This window comes from Simochromis diagramma, unplaced genomic scaffold (genome assembly GCF_900408965.1).
Source record: "Simochromis diagramma unplaced genomic scaffold, fSimDia1.1 OVJJ01000216.1, whole genome shotgun sequence".
In the NCBI taxonomy this organism is placed as follows: Eukaryota; Metazoa; Chordata; class Actinopteri; order Cichliformes; family Cichlidae; genus Simochromis; species Simochromis diagramma.
In genome coordinates, this window is record NW_024386883.1 from 14,594,956 (window position 1) to 14,618,020 (window position 23,065).

The 23,065-nt window shown below is 39.0% G+C and overlaps 1 protein-coding gene across 5 annotated transcripts in view; it reads left to right on the top strand.

Annotated features, from left to right (window-relative positions):
* cadm1a (cell adhesion molecule 1a) overlaps window positions 1-23,065 on the top strand; it is a 458,218-nt gene that overhangs the window by 390,676 nt on the left and 44,477 nt on the right. For 3 of the 5 annotated variants that reach the window (XM_040032420.1, XM_040032421.1, XM_040032422.1), the window contains one exon: window positions 10,202-10,291. The exons of the other annotated variants lie outside the window; for them this stretch is intronic. In XM_040032420.1, the coding sequence (XP_039888354.1) occupies window positions 10,202-10,291 (90 nt within the window). The remainder of the gene's footprint in view (window positions 1-10,201; window positions 10,292-23,065) is intronic. 5 annotated transcript variants of the gene reach the window in all.

Sequence of the window (23,065 nt, forward strand, 5' to 3'; positions counted from 1 at the left end):
TGGACCAGTTTTACTCATTTATGTCGCTTCCATGTTGGTCCCTTCTTTTTCTGTATGCATTTCTGTCATTCTCATAAACATATTCTCAACATGTTTTTGTATTGTTGATACCAATAGCATTTAATACCCGAGCAAGGCATTATACTCTAATGCGCTCATTTTCCCTGACCAAAATTACTTCACTATCCCTTTTGCTAGACCCTGAGCATGCAGAGAAATAATTTGGCTGCTATTGTGAGATGGAATTAGCAGAGTGGAAAGGCTTGGGGTTTTTTTTTTTATGTGGGGTGTGAAATACAAGTTCAGTGCCTGATGGACACCAGCTGAAAAGATGTTATTTACAGCAGAGCGAGCTGCTGTGCTAATGATGAGTACACTAAAACAAGAGAGGTACCATTGCAGACCAGGAAATGGCTCACTGCCACCTGCTGTATTATATTTATTAGTTATTATGTTAGCTGTGTCTTTTCCAGAACTATTTTTTTCTCCTTTTTATCCAAGGATAGTATGAAATCACTGCTACCTAACTATAGATGTGGAGCTTTCTCCAAATTTGTAACATTTATAAAAATGAACAAAAAAAACTTTTCCACATTTACTGAGCCACTAGGGCACACCAACTGGTAACAACTGCAACTGAACCTCAGTAATTTGTTCATGTTGGAGAGGAGGTTTAAATCACATCTGAAGCCTCCTGCCAGAGAGGCAGTCCACACTGACAATCTCTCTCCACAGGCATTATACTAAACAGCTAAAGGACTAAATACTCTATCCTGTAGGAAAATATGATGCTGAAATTTTTTTTTTCAACTACACTTATTCAAACAAAACCATTTTTTAAATAAAGCCATGCTGATGTGTTTATCATAATGGTCTTTTTTAATAATTATATTTTGCACAGAACTGTAAAACCTTTGTAACAGATGTAACAATGTAGCTGAAGCTGTAATGTGATTACTGAATTTAGTACTGTATAGTACTTTGAAAGAAACATTGTAAATATAGGTCAAATTCCAGCTACATGTTTAGTACAGTCATTGTACAATGCAATGTGACCACAGTAATAGTGTTATTTTGTAACAATGTAACATTGCTACTTTGTAACATGCGCACTAACCCTAAAAGTGCCTGTCTGTGCATGCAGATGTGTTTGTACTCAGTTACAACACAGATAAAAGCATCAGTAGCAGTAAAAGTGTACCTTAAACCCATGTTGTCCCTAAGTAGCAAAATTCATAAATCACAACTTTGCATTCAGTATAAATTTTGTGGTATTTATTGCTGGCATTTTGTGCCTCTCTCTCACTAGTCCTAACCAACAAAATCCCATGGTGAGGGCTGCAAGTCGGCCTCTCTTATCCACCCACACTCCCCCTGGTGAGAGAAACACAAAGATAATCATGGTGCAACATGTGGGCAACTAAAAGCCTTGCACACAAAAAAAGAAATCCGCCATTAAAACCACAGAAGACCTCCATCCTTTTAGAGCTAGTCTTTTGATGACTTTGATGTGTCCGTGGGTCCCACACTCCTAATGTCTACAGTAATTCAGCAGCCAATCGTGCCAAACATTTGCCGTGCTAATGGGAAGACAGGATGTTGTGGTAGAGCTGTCAGAAGCTGATTCTCACATTATGTTTCAGAGCTCCTTCCAACACACATATGCACACACACACGCACACGCACACACGCACACACACACACACACAAGCATGCCACCTGCTGCTCCAGCACTATCAGCACCATGAAAGCATCTCTGCAGTCAACCTTTTACGTCAGCAGTAGCTTTAAGAGGGGCATGGCTCTGCACAAAAACATGACCCCTATAGGCAATAAACTGCTTGAGTGAGTCACACTGACCTCAGCTTTGTTCTCGTGTTTGTGTTCCATTTAGATAAAAATGAGCTCTGATGCATATGCCCATTTCATTTTGGGTTGTTTTGGGTTGGTGCGATAGCTGCCAGTCACACTGCGAGAGCTGTCAGTTAAACTAAATACATGGATCGTGACTACGTGAAAAATAGAATTCCACACAGCATTCCACTGCTTGCTGCCAGACGCATTGCAAGATTCATTTGAGATGGTACAGAAAAATAGACCAATGATTAAATTTTATAGTTAGAAATTATTTTTATAGCAATTCAAAATCTAGATTACTTTAAAAATCATTAACAGACTGTTAGTTGTTATGGCTGTAATTTACAGTATAACAGGATATTATAAGCTTATAGTGAAAATTAAAAGCCTAAAATGTTTCTGGTCAAGTTTGTCTCTTGCTCTTCTCTGCTTTTCAAACAACATCCCAGGAAATTTTAGTAAAATAGGTAAATTATAGCAAACTATTCTCACGTTGTATAAATGATTTAATATTCTGTGTACCTGAGTGATTTGTGAAGTTCTGTCAGCCTAATGTCAGAATGTTCTTATTGTTACAATACACTTCCAACTTACACTCACTGGGCACTTTATTAGGTACAACTTGCTAGTACAGCATTCCAGCCCTTTTTGCCTTCAGGACTATCTTAATTCTTCATGGCAAAGATCCAACAAGGTGCCGGAAACATTCCTCAGAGATTTTTCTCGATATCAATATCATGGCATCACACTGTTGCTGCAGATTTGTTGGCTGCAAATCCATCATGCAAATCTCCCATTCCGTCACATCCCAAAGCTGCTCTATTGGATTGAAATGTGAGTACATTCACTTGTCAGGTTCAAGAAACCAATCTGAGATTTGAGTTTTGTGACAAAGTCCTTTATCCTGCTGGAAGCAGCAATCGGAAAATGGGTGCACAGTGGTCATAAAAGGATGGACATGGTGAGCAACAATACTCAGGTAGACTGTGGAATTTAAATGATGTTCAGCTGGTGCTAAGAGGTCCACAGTGTGCCAAGAAAATATCCCACACACCGTTACACCACCAGCAGTACCTACAAGGGGATGAATGCATGTTTTCATGTTTGTTCAGACCGAATTCTGACTCTGCCATCCAAATGTCACAGAATTAGACCAGGCATGTTTTTTTTTAATCTATGCCACCAACAAACATGCAAGTTTCAAAATCACTTAGATCACTTTTTTATCCACATTCTGATGCTCAGTTTGAGCTTCAGCACTTAGATATTTGTTAATTAAATATTTCTGTTAATGAGCAGTTAAACAGGTGTAACTAAAAAACTGGCCAGTGAGTGTGAATTTCATCCAACCTTACTGACTAAAGATTGGATTTTCCCTGACAAATTAACAGAAGCAAAAATACCGAATTTAATTTAACCTTATTTCTGCTGGGATTTTAAAAGTAAAGCAGAGCAGAGTAGCAACACTTCAGCATGTTTTTCCAACTATCATTCAGCTTTGCCTGGAATAACAAAAAGATATTGGCACTAGCTGTTTAAAAGACCTCTTAACAACAGCTTCACCAAAAAAGTACGGTTTCATGTGGCAATGCCACACAAATGAGTCAGTTCTTGATTTTAGGCACAATATTACACAATGTTACACAATATGTGCCTGTGAGGCAGAAAAGAGCAGTATGGGCTGCTGTTTAGTCCCCAGCCTCCTCCTTGGGATCTCAGTATAGCTCCTGAATGAAGAAGCGACAATATGTCTTGTTATTCCTTGGCATAGACCAAATGACCTGGTTAACATGTGTGAAAGCACACTTGTGTTAACTGGGCAGATTAAAGAGTTCCATAAAATAAGTAAATACATGCTAATTGTTAGCTACCATATGTTGCCTCCAGGCTATTTCATTCAAGTCCAGTATATCACGAGATCCCGCATATATATGCAGGGTAATAAAGATGAAGGCAGTAATACTAAGCCAAAAAATAGAAACAAATGTAACCAATTACCAGTGTTATTGCTTCAGCAATGCAAAAGGAGATATCATGAAAAACCATCAATTTTAAATGACTTCCATAAAATGAAAATTCTCTGCCACTCTGTCAACCTCGGGCCTTAAAGCACACACAATGCAGCTCTGTAACTTGCAGCTATGTAAAGTCTTCATTGGACCTCCACCATCATTACTCCCTGTGCTCGGCAGCCAAAACAAATACAGCCATATAGCCGGCATCTCCTCTAATGCATTTGAGTCCTAAATATTGTGACCCTAAGTGATGGAGAGCACCATGAGACTGGCTGACACTAACAATGTTAACAGTGAAGAAAGCAGTCTGTATTGCTCCAACTCTCACTGCCTCTCATACTTCACAGGGTAAGAAAACACAACCATCAGGGTTTTCCTTTCACAGTCGAGTGAGACCCAACGCCGAGGGGTTTTAAGTTGTTTACAGGCTGCCGCTTACCCAATAACTGAGTTCTCTTCTTCTCTGCTCCTTCACCAGCATTGGATTTTATTGCACACTAGCAGCATGTTTAGTGACCCTGTTGCTCTCAGTCATCCTTCTACTTGCTTTACACTTCTTCTCCTTCAAATTGCATGGCAGTTTTTCCCCACAAATCACTGTTATCTCTTAGAGTCGGATCCAACACGCCTTGAAGAGTGTCCCAAAACACCCCGTTCAAGCTGCCTGTGCTCTTAGTTGCTTAAATTGCACTTGAGTGGAAGTGAAATTGCAGATGTAAAATGTTCTGAGGAGGAAAAGTAATTCATCATTTCCAAAACAAATTTGCATGGACTTTATGTTTTAAATCCCTTCTGTCTGTTATTAAGACGTAACAAGATATATGAGAGGCAATATTTTAGATGTTTCTTTAAAATGTATCACCACAGGCAAGATGGATTGTGTCACAGTGGCTTTCACTCTTAAGTTACAATTACACACAATTTCACATGGAAATGGCTGTCAGGTCCTGTCAGGTGCCCATTACATTAATGAATATCAAAGTATATTGTACATATTCTCATATTAGAGAGCAGCTTTTTCACTTTTTGTCTCTAAAAGAAAGAATCTCAATTCTGAATAGGTTGTACACTGGACTCAACAACAGCATACTTTCAAGAATTGTGTTGTTGCTATATTAGTTACTTTTTATATATTTTGTAATTTCTCGGTGGAAATAGAAATCAAACTTTACAGTTCAAAGACACGCAATAGGCAGATTTTTTTTATACACATTTACAACTTTGGAATCTGAAAAAAAAGACAATTTAACAGTTGAATCAAGAACAGTTCCTGAAGAGGGCTTCAAAGAACAGACGAAAAAAGGAAAGGACTCTAACTGGATTACCTAAGAAAACAACAAATCAGTGATGCATTTATGCAGTGTTTTAGAAAAACAGAGGCAAAAGAATGCAAGTAATTAGAGACAGCATCATACGAGGCCCCATCTACAATGTTGTTTAGCTGCTAGAATTAGGCCAGAAATTTCTGAATTTAGTTTGGAAAATATTAACGTTTTACCTGTTGATCTACATTCCCGCTCTCACCTATGGCCAAAAGCTCTGAGTAGTAACCGAAAGAATGAGATCACCGATGCAAGTGGTGAAAATGAGGTTCCTCTGAGGAGACGGAGTAGAACTTCTACTCCTCCACATCTAAAGGAACCAGCTAAGGTAGTTCGGCCATTTGACTCATGTGCCTCGTAGGGTGAGATGTTTCAGGCATTTCCTACCAGGAGGACGCCTAAAAGCAGGACCCAGGACGAGCTGGAGAGATTGCAATTTGATGTCTGTCTTGGGAACAAATTGGTGTTCCCACAGATGAGCTACAGGAGGAAAGGAAAAGGGAGGGTCTGGGGATTTAGACTGCTGTCCCTGGGACCCCGACCCAGATAAATGGAAATAAATAGACAGCAGTGCAGGATGCTATAAACTAGCCAGTGATTTACCACAGCCAGGGTGCTTGCCTGAACCTTCTGGCTGTAGCTCAGGAGGTAGGACAGGGCTCTACTAATTGGAAGGTTGGTGGTTCGATCCCTGGCTGCTCTAGTTTGCTTGGCATATATCATTGTGCAAGATCCTAACCCCAAGTTGTTCTCTGATGAGTGTGAATGTTAGCTACAAAGTGTTTAAGTATATTAAAGTAAAAAGCACTTGTATAAATGGGTGAGTAAGGCATATTGTATAAAGTGCTTAGAGTTGAGGTAGAGTAGAAAAATGCTATATAGGAAACAGTTCATTTACTTGGGAAAGATTAGTTTAATACATTTTAATTATTAATTAACTAATCTGGAACATAGCGCGTGATGTCAGTAAAAGGATAGTGAAGCTCATCTGCAAAAAAAAGGTTAGGAATTACAAATACTCCAGTGTTAAATACAATAAGTCTATATGAATGGTGGTACATAAATCAAACCATTGTCATTATGTAAAAAACAGTATTGTTGTTTTATTAAAACCATTGCAAATTTAAATAGCTTTGCTGTCTACTATCAATCAGTCTTTGCTGCAGCTATTTCTTTCCCCCAATTTCTTATTGGTTGGTGATATTATTGTGCAAATATAGGGCTCCTGTCTCATCTGGTGCTCACAGAGAGTTCTTTAACTCACTGGCTTTAGCAGGAATGATTCCTGTCAGGCTGTGTCTCAGGGCTTCCTGCAGTCCTGCTCCTTTCGTTCAAACCAGAAACTGATTCATAAGCCTCATCAGTAAACAAGGCCCGGTGACTCAGCGGGAGGAAAAACACATTCAGCCTGTCACATTTGAAAGTCAATGAACTCCAGCATTCTTTGATACATTGCACCAGCTAGCCACCAATAACGAGAGATGTAGTGTACGTTCAGACAGTCTCGCCAGTGTTCCTTTGAATCTTTTTTGTAATGCTAAGTTTTTAATGAGTTGTTGACACTGATGATCCCAAACATCTGCTGGACCCTCACAGTTCATGATGGGATAAAACCAATTAGACAGCACCACCCCCGAGCTGGAGTTTGTTGGCTCTCAAGCATGTGTGAAACTCATCAGTTCAAGCTTTGCATGCCAGCCGACTTCCCAATGGATCATTTCTCTCTCTCCCTTTGTCTGCTCATTGGTCTGTACAGTCTTTTGTATTATCAAGGTTGTCTTTAAATAACAGAACTGTGGATAGATTAAAACTCTAACGCACATCAATAGAGTTCCAATGCTAATCCCGATTACCTGGAGGCCTCAATTTGAATTGTCAATTTTGCTTCAGGAAGAGTTCTGATGGGCTGCTTTGTATTTGAAATGCTTGATTCACTTTTAATTGAGTGCATAAAACAGATACTTTTGAAACCAACAACTGTGATTTTTATGAACTTGCTACGAACAGCTTCTGCCCTCAGGGAGGATTCCTTTTATATAATAAACAACCTCTGTACCCTTACGGAAGGCATCAGAAACAGCAGGGTAATGTTTATTATCATTTTAATGTATCTTTGGAATCTAAGCTTTTTAATTCAGGCTCATTTCATAGTAAAAAATATATGAGATCAAACATTAGACTTTGAACATTCAGTTCTGCAAATGTGATTTACTCAGTTGGAAAGTTACCCTAATGCAACTTTTTAATACAGTGTACCTTTTTTTTTCCCTACTGTATGTGGCTTTTTAAAATACTAATACAAGTAAACACTTTTTTGAAACTATTTCCATAAAAATACAGAAAACTCAATAAATGGACTAATTATTACATTCTGTGTATGGAAAAGGACCTCTTCTGCTTCTTTGTGTTATCTGTACACAACATATACATTAGTGTGCAAAAGTCTTGAGCTTCACCTCATTTGTTTATATTTTGCATTAACGGGGCCACACGTTTTTGTCATTTTTAAAGTGATCTTAAGCACAGATTTCTGGAGGTCTTTTGCTTTGCGCTGCCCTCTGACTCATGCAAGTATTAAAACAGGCACCAAACTCAAGGAATGAGCGAGTGTTTAGTCTACATATAACAGATAATTTAGCAAAGAACCAATTTAGACACTTTGTTACTTGCAGCCTGTTGTAAAAAAAAAAAAAAACATGAGCTGGTTCCATTGGCTTCGTTTAATCTATGAAAAATGGCAATTATACCACAGTTTGAAGGGCATAAAATAATATTTGTGCCCCAGCAAGATGATTTGCAAAGACTTAGTGGCAGAAGATTTCCCATATTGTCATAGCGAAGACATATCAGATCTAAAACACCATCTTTAGCAGATGAACAGTATCTGAAAGCTGTGTCCTTAAGAAAAAGAAAGAAAAATCTGTGAAGACCTGAGAGATGGATCTTGTCCTTCAGTTGATCTGTCAGCTGTTCACCGAAGCCTCATTAGAAGTGGTCTCAATGGAAGGTTGGTTGTTACGAAGCCATTATTAAGGAAGGGAACTGGAGAGAAAAGGCTGAGGTATGCCAAATTTCACAAAAACTGGACTGAAAGTCAGTGGCAACAGGTCTTATGTTCTAAATTGATTTTTTTTTTTGTTAAATCAATGTATCCATGTAGCATCATCTTCAAAGCATCTGATTGGCATGGCAATGATCCAAAACACTAGCCAATGCAGTTAATGAATTCCTGGTTAAAAAACAAAACAATGGGACAGTAAGCAGTCGATGGGACACTATGTGGTCTCCAAAAATGATTGAAACAGTTTAGGATCATCTGCACAGAGAACAGAGCAAAGGGCAGCCAACATCCAATGAAGAGCTTTGAATGTCCCTCTAGAAGCCCAGAGAACTATTCCTAAAGACTACTGAAAGAAATGACAAAGTTTCCCTAAGAGACTTGAGGCTGTGTTGAAGAATAAAGGCGGTCATAGCAAATATTAACTCTCAAAGTGGTTCGACTTGCACAAACTCTGCTTGTGCCTTCAAGCTTTCTTCCATTCTTCAAAATATAAAAAAACAAGTGTTGGCTCGAGACTTTTGCACAGTTCTGTATGTTGGTGTATTATCGTCAGTAGCTTTGACAAGAATTAAAAAAAAACTGGTCAGTCTATTTTTCAGTATTCAGTTTCCTGTCATGTATCTAGTACACAACTCTGTCCCAGTTACCAGTTGCAACGGTGTGCTATTATTTAGAGCAAATTAAAAGTAAACTAATAAAGAGTAAGAAAGTGTACTTGTTTTGCACAGGTTTCAGTTGCAGTAGGATCTCTATGTAGGAACATATCGAGCGCAGAAGTTTGCCAAAGATAAACACAAGCTTACTTTTTAAAAATAGTTTATGAAAATTCATTTCAGTAAATATAATTATAGCAGCATACATGTGCTATCAATGAAAGGTAAAAAAAAGCACTATACAGTCCGTGCAACTGTTAAGCCGACCCTTCTTCTGTCTCCTTCACCTTTGTCTGCTTAACTTTCCTCTCCTTCCTCCTCTGTCCATAAACATTTCTTTCCAATCATTCTTATAACCCAATACTTCATTAAAGTGTAGACCAGCCTCCCTCCTTATCAACAGCCACAAATTACTTGTTTTTTCAGCACCTTTTAATAACCCCAACAGGTTTTTCAGCCCATTGCTAGGCAATCAGAGCGGCATGGGAGGTCTCTAACCAAGCAGCAATCCCAGTGGCTTCATATCAGTGCAGCCCTGCCACTCCAACAGGGAAAATGTCACTTTGATATCTCCCCCTGGTCATTGTCAGTGTGGGGAGTCTAACCCAGCTAATGAAGTAAAAGGGAAAAAGCTGTGGGAGGAAAAATGGTCTGTGGTCAAAATCTGTGTTCTCAACGGCCCTGCTTGATGCCTTTCATTTGTTTTATATGTGTGTGTTGTTAATCCCCTCCTTCTGTTTTTGTGCCGTGTCATTTATCGTTTGAATTTCTGCATCAATCTTTTGCTTTTTTTTGTTTTGGGCTAGTATCATCAGCAACTTTGTGCTCTTCTCCTCTGAGAAATTAAGAATGCACAGGCATATTTATTTGTCAAAACTCCTCACTGCATAACAATGACAGCATAAGTACAACCCCAGCACTTGTTACTCATTAGACATTTAATCACTTCTAACAAACATGTGCTTGCTATCTTTCATGTCATGGTGTAATGCCTGTGAATAGACATAAAAGAGAAGAGTTCCCAACAAGATCTTTGATCATCTCATTCGGGTGGGACGAGATGATCTGTTGAAGTATCATCATTGTGTCAACATATTTAATGCACTGCGATCCAGCTAATTTATCAGAAAGTCTGCCTCAGACCTTTAAATCACCCACACACAGTGGCACACAAAGAGCTGCTGGCCCGAGATAGTATCAGTAGTGTTCACAGTGACTTTATTTTATCTTCATGGCTTTTATACTTATTTGTTTCCCCGCTTTTGTTTGTCATGTATTTGTCCCCTCATCCAGATGCTCCCACCACTACCCCTAAATCCACCACAGCCACCACCACCACCACCATCATCACCACCACCATCTCCTACCCCGAAATAAATCAAGGTACAGTATCACCTTCACGCAACCTGTTTATCTCTGTGTGCTTATGATTGTGTGAGTGTCTGTGTGTGTGCTCATGTGCATGCATGCTGCCTTGCTCCCAGTGTGCTGGATCCTTCCCTGTGTATTCCCATTTTTATTCCACAGTGGCAGCTTTATTTAGTCATGATGTTTTTGTCTTTTACCAAGTTATACACTGAAGCCATCATTTAACAGCTAAAACTAATGAGATTGAGGCTGCAACAGGTATGCACAATCCTCAAACAAAATGCAGTATTAGGATGTTAATCTTGCATGTTTTCTTGGCTGTCAGCTCGTCTTATATGATAAGGAGTTGAGCAATCAAACTAGGCACATAGGTTCCTATCTATGTCAGACTTTATGATGAGATCATGTTGCCTAGCAACCAACTAGCAGTGAGCCAAAATTAACCAATTTTGCCAAACCAATCAGGAGTTAAATAAGCCAAACATGGCACACAGGCACATCCTAAGCCCCCAAAGGTTCTTATCTATGTTAGACTTTATGATGAGGTCATGTTGCCTAGCAACCAACTAGCAGTGAGCTAAAATTAACCAATTTTGCCAAACCAATCAGGAGTTAAATAAGCCAAACATGGCACATCTTCATGTTGGATGGCAACCCATCATAACTCGGCTGTGAAAGCTGTTTGTTGTCGACCCAAATGCAGAGCATGGGAAGCAAAATGAGCATTTAATGCTAATCCATAATACAGGAACTTACTAAAGGATAACCTGAATGTAACCAAACTAAGAACAGAAGACTCAAAGAACAGAGCTAGCAATTAAACCACAAAAAATTATAACCCTACACACACCCTACACCTATACAGAAGCCCAGCCCAAGGAAAACCTAAAATAATGAACATCAAATAATAAGTAAAATGCAAACAGGCCACTAATAAATAACACCATATACACTAAATAAATCATAGTACTAAATTTCAGAGGGAACAAAAGTTGAACATAAATCACAAAACCACTAACAATAAAGAACTAATCGAAAACTTGAAAACAAGGCTCCAAATCCCAGGGACCACGACACAACCGTGTAGCAATGTGCTAACATGACCCATTTTTCCCGAGATGATCAGGAGTTGAGCAACCACACTTGGCACATAGATACATCTTAGGCCCCTGAAGGTTCCTTTTTATACCAAATATTATTGTCATCATGTTGCCTAGCAACCACCTATCAATAGACTAAAGCGACCCATTTTGGCAGTTATGCTCCGATATCACCTTATAAAAGCATTTTATTATTTCAATTTTACAACAACACAAATTTATACTGGCAAAAGTTGAATTATGCGTAATATCTTAAGATGCCGTCATGTTAGCTGGCAACCAAGTGCGTTTTTACTTTTGTCTATGTGTAGTTATACCACAAACACAGAGACGCCAAACAATACTGTAGCATGGGCATGCACTAGTAATAGTAGTGAGCTCCAAAAAATATCTGCACCATGGCCAAAACAGAAGGTACGCTAGCTCACCCAGAGCTTCTATTCACCGATGAAGAAAGTGAGTTGCAGGGGGCTCGTGAAAGAAATAAGCAGATGTTGTTTTAGAGCCACATTTTGAAAATACAGTATTAATATGCTGTCTTTCTGAGAGCTTTAGTCAGGATGAGACCACGGCAGACTACACTTCGTTGTAATACAAAAGCATCAAGTTGATATGTTGCAATCCGATTTATACAAAAGAAAGAATATTTCCCACAATTTTATTCCCATCTGCAAAAAAGCAAATACTTAAAAAAAATAGAACATCACAATGTGGCTTCTGTTGCCTTGTAATTTACTGGTGCCATTTAAAAAAGTGCATCTGATTGTGCCATTTTAAATCTTTCTCTGGCATTAAATAATTTATTCTTAGCAATTGCAGCCTAGAAATGGTAGGGTTGCAATCTGAGGCATTAACATGGCAAATTACAACTCATATACACAAATAAATGCACAAAAGCTCTTTGAAGGGCTGATTAACATAGAAACATTAAATAAAAAAGTAACAGAATTTAGACAACTTCAGCTATATTTTTACTTTGTAAGTATGTGTGCAAGTGAGTGGGTGAAGATGAGTTTTGATGCTCAAAGGACAAATAGAAGGCCAAGGTTTAGTACCTCATGTTGTTTTGTTGTCAGTGGAAGTAACCAGGTGGTCGTCACTGCTTGTTGTTCCCAAATCGTTCTCAGCAGGGATTCAAAAGAAAAGCCAGGTGCGTAAAAACATGTTGGAAAAGAGTTCATTTTTCAAATTAGACTGCTGCACCACTGTACTTTGCACCATCACAGTAACGTGACACTTCACTATGGCGTCAGCTTAACTGGTATGATGTCAAGAGTTGGTGCAAGCAAACATCTATATGAAGCTGTGAATAATGGTACATGAATAGTGGGATTACTATGACAATTCTGTGAATTCGATGGTTTTGTAGCATTTACTCACTACAGACACACGAGTCACCTTTTATTTGAAACTCATCTCTCATTCAGGAAGTCAATTATAGATCATACGCTAGGTGGGTTGTGGGAAAAGGCGAACACTAGGGGTGAACAATAACTTGAACATGAGCAGTTGAAAATTAGACCCTTTTGAAATAAGCAAATTTTATCTCACTCTTTCAACAGCAGAACTCGAGGCTATTGTGACTATAAATCTCCAAAGGGTGCAGATAGAAAACATCACTTTATGCCTCGTCTCAGAAATCAGCCTGAGCTCCAAATGCAATCAAAGCCTCTCTGACAGACCGCTCAATTGGAACAAATCTCACAAGGCTGGCAGAAATCACAGGCATTGTGCTTGATTATGCCATCTGATTGGATTAAAGAGAATACCTATCTATGCAGGCTGATTGATAGCTCCTTTGCCTCAGATCAAGGAGTGTGGAGTCTGCTCTGGCCTGTTCTGATTATAGCAGTCCTGACTGATTCAAAGTGAGATCTGTGCTGCTTTGCAAAATAATTATGCTCCTGCTGTGAATAATAGATTTACTTTAAAGGTAAATAATAAGAACCGTAAAAAAATATTTTGCAACCTCTGCTTGCACAAAATGAGCAAATTAGTCAGTGAATTAAAAAAAAGTAGTAACCCAGGCCCTTAATTGCATCTTTGCTCAGTTCGGATCAGTCATGCTAAAACGACAGCTGGATGTAGCCATGCTTTCTTGTTTCTTCAAAAAGAGCATCTTGAAGAACATCATTAACTCTGTGATGCTGACTTTAGAGCTCATGCCACTGACGGTAATTTGTAAAGGCTGTGGCTGTATGTTAAGGGACATCTCGTGAATTTGTGACTGATTAGAAGTCTCCCAATGGCAAGGAGGAATCACAGTAGGGCTGAAGCCAGTCCCAGCTGTCTCCCAGCTGTGGGCAAGAGTCACGGTACACTCTGGATAGGTTTCTGTGCTTTTGCAGGGGTAAACCAGACCATTCACCCTCAGATTCACACCTATGGCAGTGGGCAGTGTTGGGCAAGTTACTTTGAAAAAGTAATAAATTACTTCTTCAAAAAAGTAACTGAGTTAGTAACTGAGTTACAAGATTCTAAAAGTAATTAATTACTTGAAAAGTAACTATTGCGTTACTTTTAAAAAAAAACGTTTAACCCTCTGGGGTCCAGGGTATAATTGGCCATTTTAACCACTTTTGATGTTTCCTCTACATTTCACCTTTAAAAACTACTTACTTTGCCTTATTTGGTATCATTGTTTTCAGCACAACCTCACGTGTCTGAATTTACAGTTATGTTTTTATTTTGACATACTGTATTAACACAATTGATCTAAAATCAGACAAAAAACATAAAATCCAATTAGAAAAAAGTTATTTTTTACTGTAACAACCACAAACATGTTCAATGAATCATATTTCATAACTTTAAATGCAAATATAAATTGACAATTTTAAAATTATATGCATAAGTTTTGCAAACAAAGTTATTTTCAGCCATTTGCCTTTTACCCCTTTTTTTAAATAACCATTTCAAACTATTTACAGAACAATCAGCTGTTCTGCATTCAATAAGATGTCACACAAATTATTTGTGCCACTCCAAATATTTCTGTCCACTATAAAGGAGAACATCACAGCCTGATGCCTGCAGGTCTGACAGCAGCAGGTGTATCACTCCTGTTTTCTACCTGGAGACAGCAGTCGCCTCATTGTTCGGACACACAACACAAAACTATCCACAACACTACACACTAACTACACAACACAACACATTAACTACACACTCCAAACACACTAAACATCACAAATCTCTCACATCTCAAAACTCGCTCTCTCTCTTTTTCTGCTGTGTGTCTCTCTCTCTGTCTCTCGCTGTCACTCCTAAAACTTCCCCCTCTTCCTAAACAACCAAATGTCATGTTGTCATATCATTTTTTGATTGGTCGACATGGTGCATTTTTCCACCAACACGAAAGGGCGGGGTTTTGTTTTGTTTTGTTTTTTGTTTTTTTTGCTCATAAGCAGAGAGTGCTTGCTAGCGCTGTCCTTAGACAGTAAACATGATGAAACTATTGAGGAAAAACAGGCGTATATATTGTTTATCATGACTCTGGTTTTACGTGGCCTATCAACACAATTTAAAAACTGGTATATATCAACTTGTTGCTTTGTCATCTTAAAGTGGTCATGTGATTGGCTTACCACGACTACTTTATTCTTCCTCAGTCAAACAGCAGCACTCATGCGATTGTTTTGCCCCCTTAGCTCCAGGTGTTGTGCCAAAAAGTGATCATCTACCAGAAAGTGATTGCCGTCCGCGGGAGCTCACGCAGCTGCTTAAAGCTGTAGCGCCCAGATTACTTACAGCTACTTCCGTGCAACTGATGCGGTAAGCTGAAGACAGCTTCAACCGTCTGTTTGTTGAAAAATAGTAACGTGACCGCACGGCATTTTCTTGTTAGTAACAGTAACGGCGTTGTAACGATAGGAATAGTAATTAGTTAGATTACTCATTACTGAAAAAAGTAACGCCATTAGTAACGCCGTTTCTTGTAACGCCGTTATTCCCATCACTGACATTGGGTGCATGTGCGGGAAGAAATCGGAGAAGCCCGGCAGAAATGGGAAGAACATACAAACGTCACAGTGGGGACATTTTGGTGATTCGTCTGACAGCAACCTGTGTGGTGATTGCATGGACTACATAATGCTTATCGCAATCGTTTTGCTTTAAATCAGGTCACTTATTGATCTCCAGGTGAACTTACTCGATACAAGGAAGGGTAATAAGGAAATATCAAATATCTGCTTTTGTTGCACTGGGATCATTTAAGGGTTTGTTTGTTTTTTTGGTTGACTGTTTGCATGTTGACAACAAGTTTGATTGCCTGATTTTTTTTTTTGTGTCTTGTCCTCTTGAATAAGAAATTATTGAGAGATATGATATTGATTGGCAAAACTACACAGTCAAGATCAAAGTTGTATTAAACTAATGTCTAACTCTTTGAAAACTATAAATTTATTAAACAGCAAAATGCATTTCATTTTTCATCTTGGAGAAAATACAGCAATTTTCAAAATAGTCAATATGCTGGGTAAGATTTTTATAATTCAATTCCAATTTATTTTCACTAGTCAGATGACCCCCGATGTGAGCAGGCACTTTGGCGACTGCCTTTGACAGGCAGCAACATTCAGCAGAACCAGGTTCAGGGAGGGGAAGTCATCTTAATCAGTCGGGGATGATTGGGGGGAGAAAAGGCACACTGTGGAAGAGAGCCAAAGATGAGTAATAACCAATGATTAAATGCAAAGTGATGTATAAACACAAAATACCTGCTCGGCTAAACTCAAGTCTACTTTCGGTTGTTTCAGTTTCGGTCATTTTCCATTACAACTGAGTATCACATACGCGGTTTGGAGTCATTACAGCAACGCAACAGAAAGTCTCGTGACGTCATTTGTGTGCAACACAAGTGCATCACAACAAGGGAGGATGTCGAGGCGATTGTATACCCGCTGCTCAGTCCATGGACCACAATGTTGGGCTTCATAAATTGCGATTTTGATTTTCAAGGAGTCACTCTCATGAGCCATCAAGTGATGCCACTGTCTGGCCAATTGGTGGCATGCAGTCTGGTGATGTTACACTTTCAGACTGACTCAGATGGCTTGGGACCCTGGCCGAGTAGGTAGTAAAAAAGTACACGGGACAGGTTACAACCACCTTCTGAAAACTCTAAAACTGAGTCGAGCTGAGGGGAGTAGAACAGGCTGGAAAAGGGCTAATACAGAGTGAAAAGAGGTGAGTGAAGAAGAAACACTCAGTGGATCATGGAAGGCAGCCTAAGAGAAAGTGAATGTATTGAACTATAAAATTAAGAAAGGTTATTCATGCTTATTATGAAAACTATATACAGTTTTTATACAATTTATAAATAAATATAACATTTATGGTGCAGGTGCATCTACGAGAGAGAATAAAGGGAGCTTTCACTGTTACCTTAGACTCTTAACAAAAGCAGGCTCAGCTGTGATCGCATCATGTTAGGTATTTATGGGTGTGTATATGATTCTAGTTCTCATTTTGCCTTCCACTTTAATGCCACCTCTTAATAAGAAGAAAGAATGTCTGGAGAAAATCACACCCTAAACAGACTCTCACTGAAAAAGAATTATGATCATTGACTGTCTCTGCAGTAAAAAAACAACAACAGAAAAATCTCTGTACAGTATATTGGCAAGTTATTTCAGTCCCCGGTGAGCAGAACTTACGTTGAGATGCGTGGGCTCCACCTGATAAAGCCAACCTCACGTCGGCAGGGCCAATATTTTCAGGTTGAAACAACCCACTTATAGTTTCTGCCAGATGTCCTCTCTTTGCTTTCAACTATCAGGGGCATTCCATTATTACTGTGTATATAGATTGAAGGCAGCAGACTCATATGGCCATAATACGCTCTGCCAGTTGATTTCATTTACCCACAGTGTGCCGCACAGATCAGAGACCCACTGCCAAATGAATCTATCAGAGTGGGATTGGATTTTTTTTTTTTTTTTTTTTAGCAATTTCCCATTAGAAGGACAGAAAAGAGAACTTTAAAAAATCTGTTAGAGTCCCACCACATGGCTTTTAAGTGCTTGGCAGGGTTTAGAAAGTGACATGGGAAAATGACTAAATTACTGTTTTCACCACTAAATAAATTTCTAAATGGAGATATCTTGCTGACCAACTCCTGCAATTAGGATATAGTAGTCACATGTCATTTTTTATACTTATTAAACCCTTTTCAAGAACTGCTTCTTCTTTTTCAGTAACCTAACTTATTTTCTCTAATGCTTAGCTAGTTGTATTCTTACTGTCAGTGTCAGGGCAGAAGAAAGTTTTTACTTGAAAAGTAACTTTCACACTTTCCTCGGGTGCATTAGGTTCATAATAATAGTCACGGCCAAGAGAGATGAAAACTGACCTTAAAACCACAAATGCGCTGCTTTATTCAACATTATGATGTCTCCCATCAACAAACTACGGCTAATCTTTGCCTAATTCGATACAGCAACAAATGAATAATTGTACCTAAGCCAGGAATGAAAAATATGCATAATAAATGTGTACCTACTGCAAATAAAACAATCAGGCGGCAGGGTAGCATTATTTTTAATTGATGAAAGACCGTAAACGGCGCTGACAACCAATTCATTTAACCCACACTATAAACAGAACATACAACAACACCGGCACGGGGAGGGAAAGGAAACAAACATTCATTACGTTTGTCAGGGTCTTAAAATACATAAACACCATCTGGTGAAGTGACTTAGAAATTTTATGAATTTAGATGTGCCACCATCTATCCTAACCACTAGCACATCCTTACATAGTAATGCACTGTCACATACTAATGTGTGGTATTGTTACCACTTTGTTCAGTTTGAGTTCCTATCCATTTTCAAATTGGAGCCAGCCAGCTATAACTAATTTGATTAAGGTCAATAGCAACACAGTAATTGACGTCATGTGATATTAGAGCGCCTCAGTGGAATTATAGTGCTCAGTATCATTGAAAACAGCAGTCAGGAGCCCAACATGGCTTCTTAATGCGAGAGTATATTGTCTTTTAGAGGTATTACTGCATTTTATAGTGACCACAAGGAGATGAAGGTTGTAAAGCAGGGCCAGGAGGTAATCAGGTTGCCACAATATCTGAAAAGTATCACCAGCAAACACAGTTTTGCAACCTTTCATATTGCAGCTCCTAAAATAAATGCACGAATTATGTCAATAAATCCTGTATTTCTATTACTGAATTAGTGGTTTTTGTCTAACAGTATTGGACCGAAGCACCTGGGTTTTTTAATCCAGAACCTATAGCCGTGCTATGACATACAGTACATGGACATAGGTATGTGAAACGAGATGTAAAGAGAGGGGCAGATCTAACTGAATGGCCTGTCAATCACTCGTTTTTAGCCATAGAGCGTATCCTGAATCATCATGCTTTGTAAAACTTGGAATGACCATAATTTACGAAGTAAACTTACTTAGAGAAGATTCATGGATGAAGTGAAGGAGGGTTAGTGTGACGGAAGAGGGTAATGGAGAACGGAGGATAAGCCACTGCAGCGAGACTAAACTTAAATGGTAAATGAACTGGTTTTTACCTAAATATTGATCCCATAAACTCATGAGAAGCCTTTACTGAGGACAGATCAGACTGGCATTTACCAGAGACTAAAGGACAGGAAGTTGTGGTTCAAATTACAAACAAAGCCCCCAGTTGCCATTTCAAACAAAAAGCAGGTTTAAGGCATTCGAACATTAGCCTCACTTTTTAGACCTGCAAGCTACTTACTGTCTGCATAGCCTATATCATGCTAGAATTCAAGCCTTCTCTTTCCTCTTGCCCCAAACTGGTTGTGGCAAATGACTGCTCTCAATATGCCAGAGGTTTCCTCCTGTTAAAAGGGAGTTCTTCCTCCACACTTTTGCCTAATGCTTGCTCCTAGGGGATCATGATTGTTGGGCTGTTCTCTTATTCTCTCTTTAATGTGCCACATTAAAAAAAATCCAAATTTGAATTAATCAATAGAAATAACAATTAGTTGTTTGATTTTTCTTTTCTACAATTTTCAGTGGTAGTTTGATATAACTTTCTCAACATCGTACAATAATAGTAAATAATGATAGCTTATATTTTCTAGCGTACTTACTCTGGCTGAGATATGGCATGGTAACATGCTAGCAGTAAATAGGCTATAAATTTAATGTTAACTAGTTTTGAAGTTCATCATAGGTAATGTTTTCATTTGACATCTTAACATGCTAAAATTTAATTAGTAGTAAGCAAAAGCATTTAACCAGCCTGTCGTTTACAGCAATGGTAATGTCTTTGTGAGACATTTATATTGTAAGGTAGAGCCTACAATAATACATACAGAGAAAAACCCAACAATCATATGACCCCCTATGAGCAAGTACTTTGGTGACAGTGGGAAGGAAAAACTCCCTTTTAACAGGAAGAAACCTCCGGCAGAACCAGGCTCGGGGAGGGGCGGGGCCATCTGCTGCGACCGGTTGGGGTGAGAGAAGGAAGACAGGATAAAGACATGCTGTGGAAGAGAGACAGAGGTCAATAACAAGTGTGATTCAATGCAGAGAGGTCTGTTAGCACATAGTGAGTGAGAAAGGTTTATCCCTAAAAACATTTATTGTAATGCACTTTCACTACTGGGTTAAATTTGTGTCTGTTCCAAGAAGAAAAAAAAACAAGTGACCAGAAACTTAAAAAAATAAATAATAAAGATCACTATAATACGATTGCACCTCAAACTGACTTTGAAAAGAATTTCCTCCTGGATTTTCCGTTGTTCTCCAGCATTCAACTGTTATTACAGAGCAAAATTTTCTGTTGAAAAGAAAGAGATACAAGTTTCTCTATCAGCAGCGCTCCACGGGGGACGGAAAAGTCTGGGAAATATAGGAAATCACAAACTAAAGCCAGAGTAGAGAAGCCAGGTCAGTGGATCCAACAAAAAAGTAATCTAACAGCCAGCGGGGACACCCAGCAGCATGTTGGCATTTTTCTGTTCTGCAGGGTTCCCCCTAATGCATTTCTACCAATATAATTATGATTGGCACGCAGTTATCTCTGCATGTTGAGCTGGATTTCGTGTCACAGTAAGTCACCAAAGGGCTTGTGGGAATCATGACAACTAGTCATGAAGCCATGTCCTCACCATGTCTCTGAATGTCAGCGAGGACAATGCCGATGTCTCAGTTGACCTGAAGCTAGAGATGGTGAAAGAGGGCTGCTGGAAAGAGAGGCTGTTCAAAAATGTACAGGCAATCACTCTGCAGCAGACATACTGAATGGTCCCACATGGTTACCACCCACAGTGTAATGAGGGTTAGCAGGTCAGGCTGCCTTTCTGTTGACTGAGGCTTGCAGCGACACAGGCTTCATTTTACATTTGGATGCCAGTGAACACCAGTGCATAAATCTCTTCTCCGGTGGCAGAGATGTTTTGAAAAGAGGCTATTATCATCTTTTGATCTAACCCTTCATAAGATGTGCTCTGATCTGCTGCTGTTGCTATTATACTGGAATGTATAAAATCAAAATAGTCGAGCCAGTCATTTCCCTATTTCCTCCTACTATACAAATACTTTTCCCCCCTGTGCTCTCTCATAGACTCATGAAATGTCACCAGTCAATTAAAAAAATGGGATCATATTCTACAACTCCTTGTTTCTTTCTGTTTTAGGAAAATATAAGGCAGATAATAGTACAGCAGACCTGCCTCCACCTTCTGGTCCTCATAAACATTTTTTTAAAGAAATGAAAAGTCAGCGTAGTGTGACATTTGATTTGGTTTTATTGTTAAGAAACTGTTCATAACAGGTGTAGTCACCACCATAAATACAGAAACCTTAAATAGAAAATTACTCCCTGCTTCTGGGGGCTGCAGCCATGTAGAACATTTACCAAATAGACTGCTGTGAGAGAGACGCTGTAAGGCTGAGATATGCCATTTAAAAGATCCTAAGGACAAATCTGTCCTCCCTGTTGGCTTTAAAAGAGACAAACTAGGAGACACTTGAGTCAAATGTGTTGCTGGATGGAAGAATGCAACAGTCAGCTGTTAGGAGACATGCATCTTCACTCACTATCATAGTAAATATGTAGGTTCATTTATGCTGTCTTTCTTCGCCGTGTCAGAGCCTGGATTTGGATTTTGAATTTCTTCACCAACAGTCAGCAAAAATGCTTCTGCGACACTTACCAGAGTCTAAAAAGGTGTTCCAGAAGCCACCGTAGATGATCAGAGTACGAGGCATCAGGCATTTAAACCTGAGTCTTTACCAACAACAGACTGATTCTGGAAAAAGTTTGAATCAGCTTATGTCCTCTGCTTCTCAGCCGCCTGTTTTTGCTAAATAAAATAAACTCACTGGTCCCTGAAAATAACCATGTCTTAAGATTGCCAACATTTTCCACTACCAGAGATTTTTGCAGCTGTCTACCTGTATGACATTTTACCTAAAATGAGCATTTTTCAGACCTTCTTCGTGCCTATTTTGAGATGCCAGCATTTCCAGAGAGATTTGCACTGCATTTTTATAAAAAAAAAAAAAAAAACACCCTGCAATAATACTTACACACACTAAGCTATTTAAACTTTTACCTATCTCCATGTGAATGTGACTCAAACACCATAAATATCAGAGCATATAATGTGTAAGTTTACAGGGTTTTTTTGCCCCTACAACACTATACATAATGTGATAAGCATGATATTTGTTCACTGCTCTGGCGAGACGAACAGACGCTGTTGCTGATAATGCAGACACTCCTGACTGAGCCGTAAATACAGACGCAATGTGGTGACTGCAATTCAGAAAAGATTTTCAAATTCTTTTTTGAGCACAGCCACCACTTTTAAAACAAATTTGATCAAATGTGACTGCTGATCGTGTACTTGTCTCTTTCCATTATCCAGATAGGAGCTTGGCCTTGTTAGCCTGAAAAAACTGCCAAGTAGCACGACTTGCTTCGTGAAAGACTTTTCTAAGGTCTGCTAATACTTGTCAACAATCCTTTTGGAACTCAGACAACATCAAAATAACTATTGTGCAACTGTAAATACCACTGCCCAAACACTCACAATTAGTGAAATAGGATCCTGCTTGTCATATTTACGCCAGGGTATTGTTTTATACCTCCTAATTCCTGTGGAAAGCAGTGTCATTCTGTCAACATATAACAGTGTAAACCTAATTGTCACTTCAGAACTAATACAGCATCCTTTTGGTATGACAGGATTCTGTAATCAGGATCAAGCAAGTTTATTGTGTGGGGATTTTACGCTTTCGTTTGTTTGTTTGCGGCACAAAATGAGATAGCTGGGTAATGCACGTCCACATTTAACAGTCTACCTTACTAATCTGGCTCAAAGAATTTCTCTATATACAGCATCCAACTGCAAAAAAGCACTATTTTGGTCACTTCTGTGGCTCATACTAAGGGCTGTAACTTCACCAAATATGCATTGTCAGTCTAATCCCTGGCCCAGGGCGTTATTTAGCACTGACATGTCTCAACTACTCAAGGAGAACGGATCCTTTGAGACTTCAATAACTCTAAGACGGACTCACCTTGTGAAATTGCTCCCTGTATCATAGCTTCTGGCAGCAGAGGTGAGGTGTGGCATTGGTCTATTGTTCCCTGCACATTAGCACCGAGCACAAATCTCTAACTTGCAATAACATCTATCTGTATCAACGCCTTACAGGCCCTGTCACA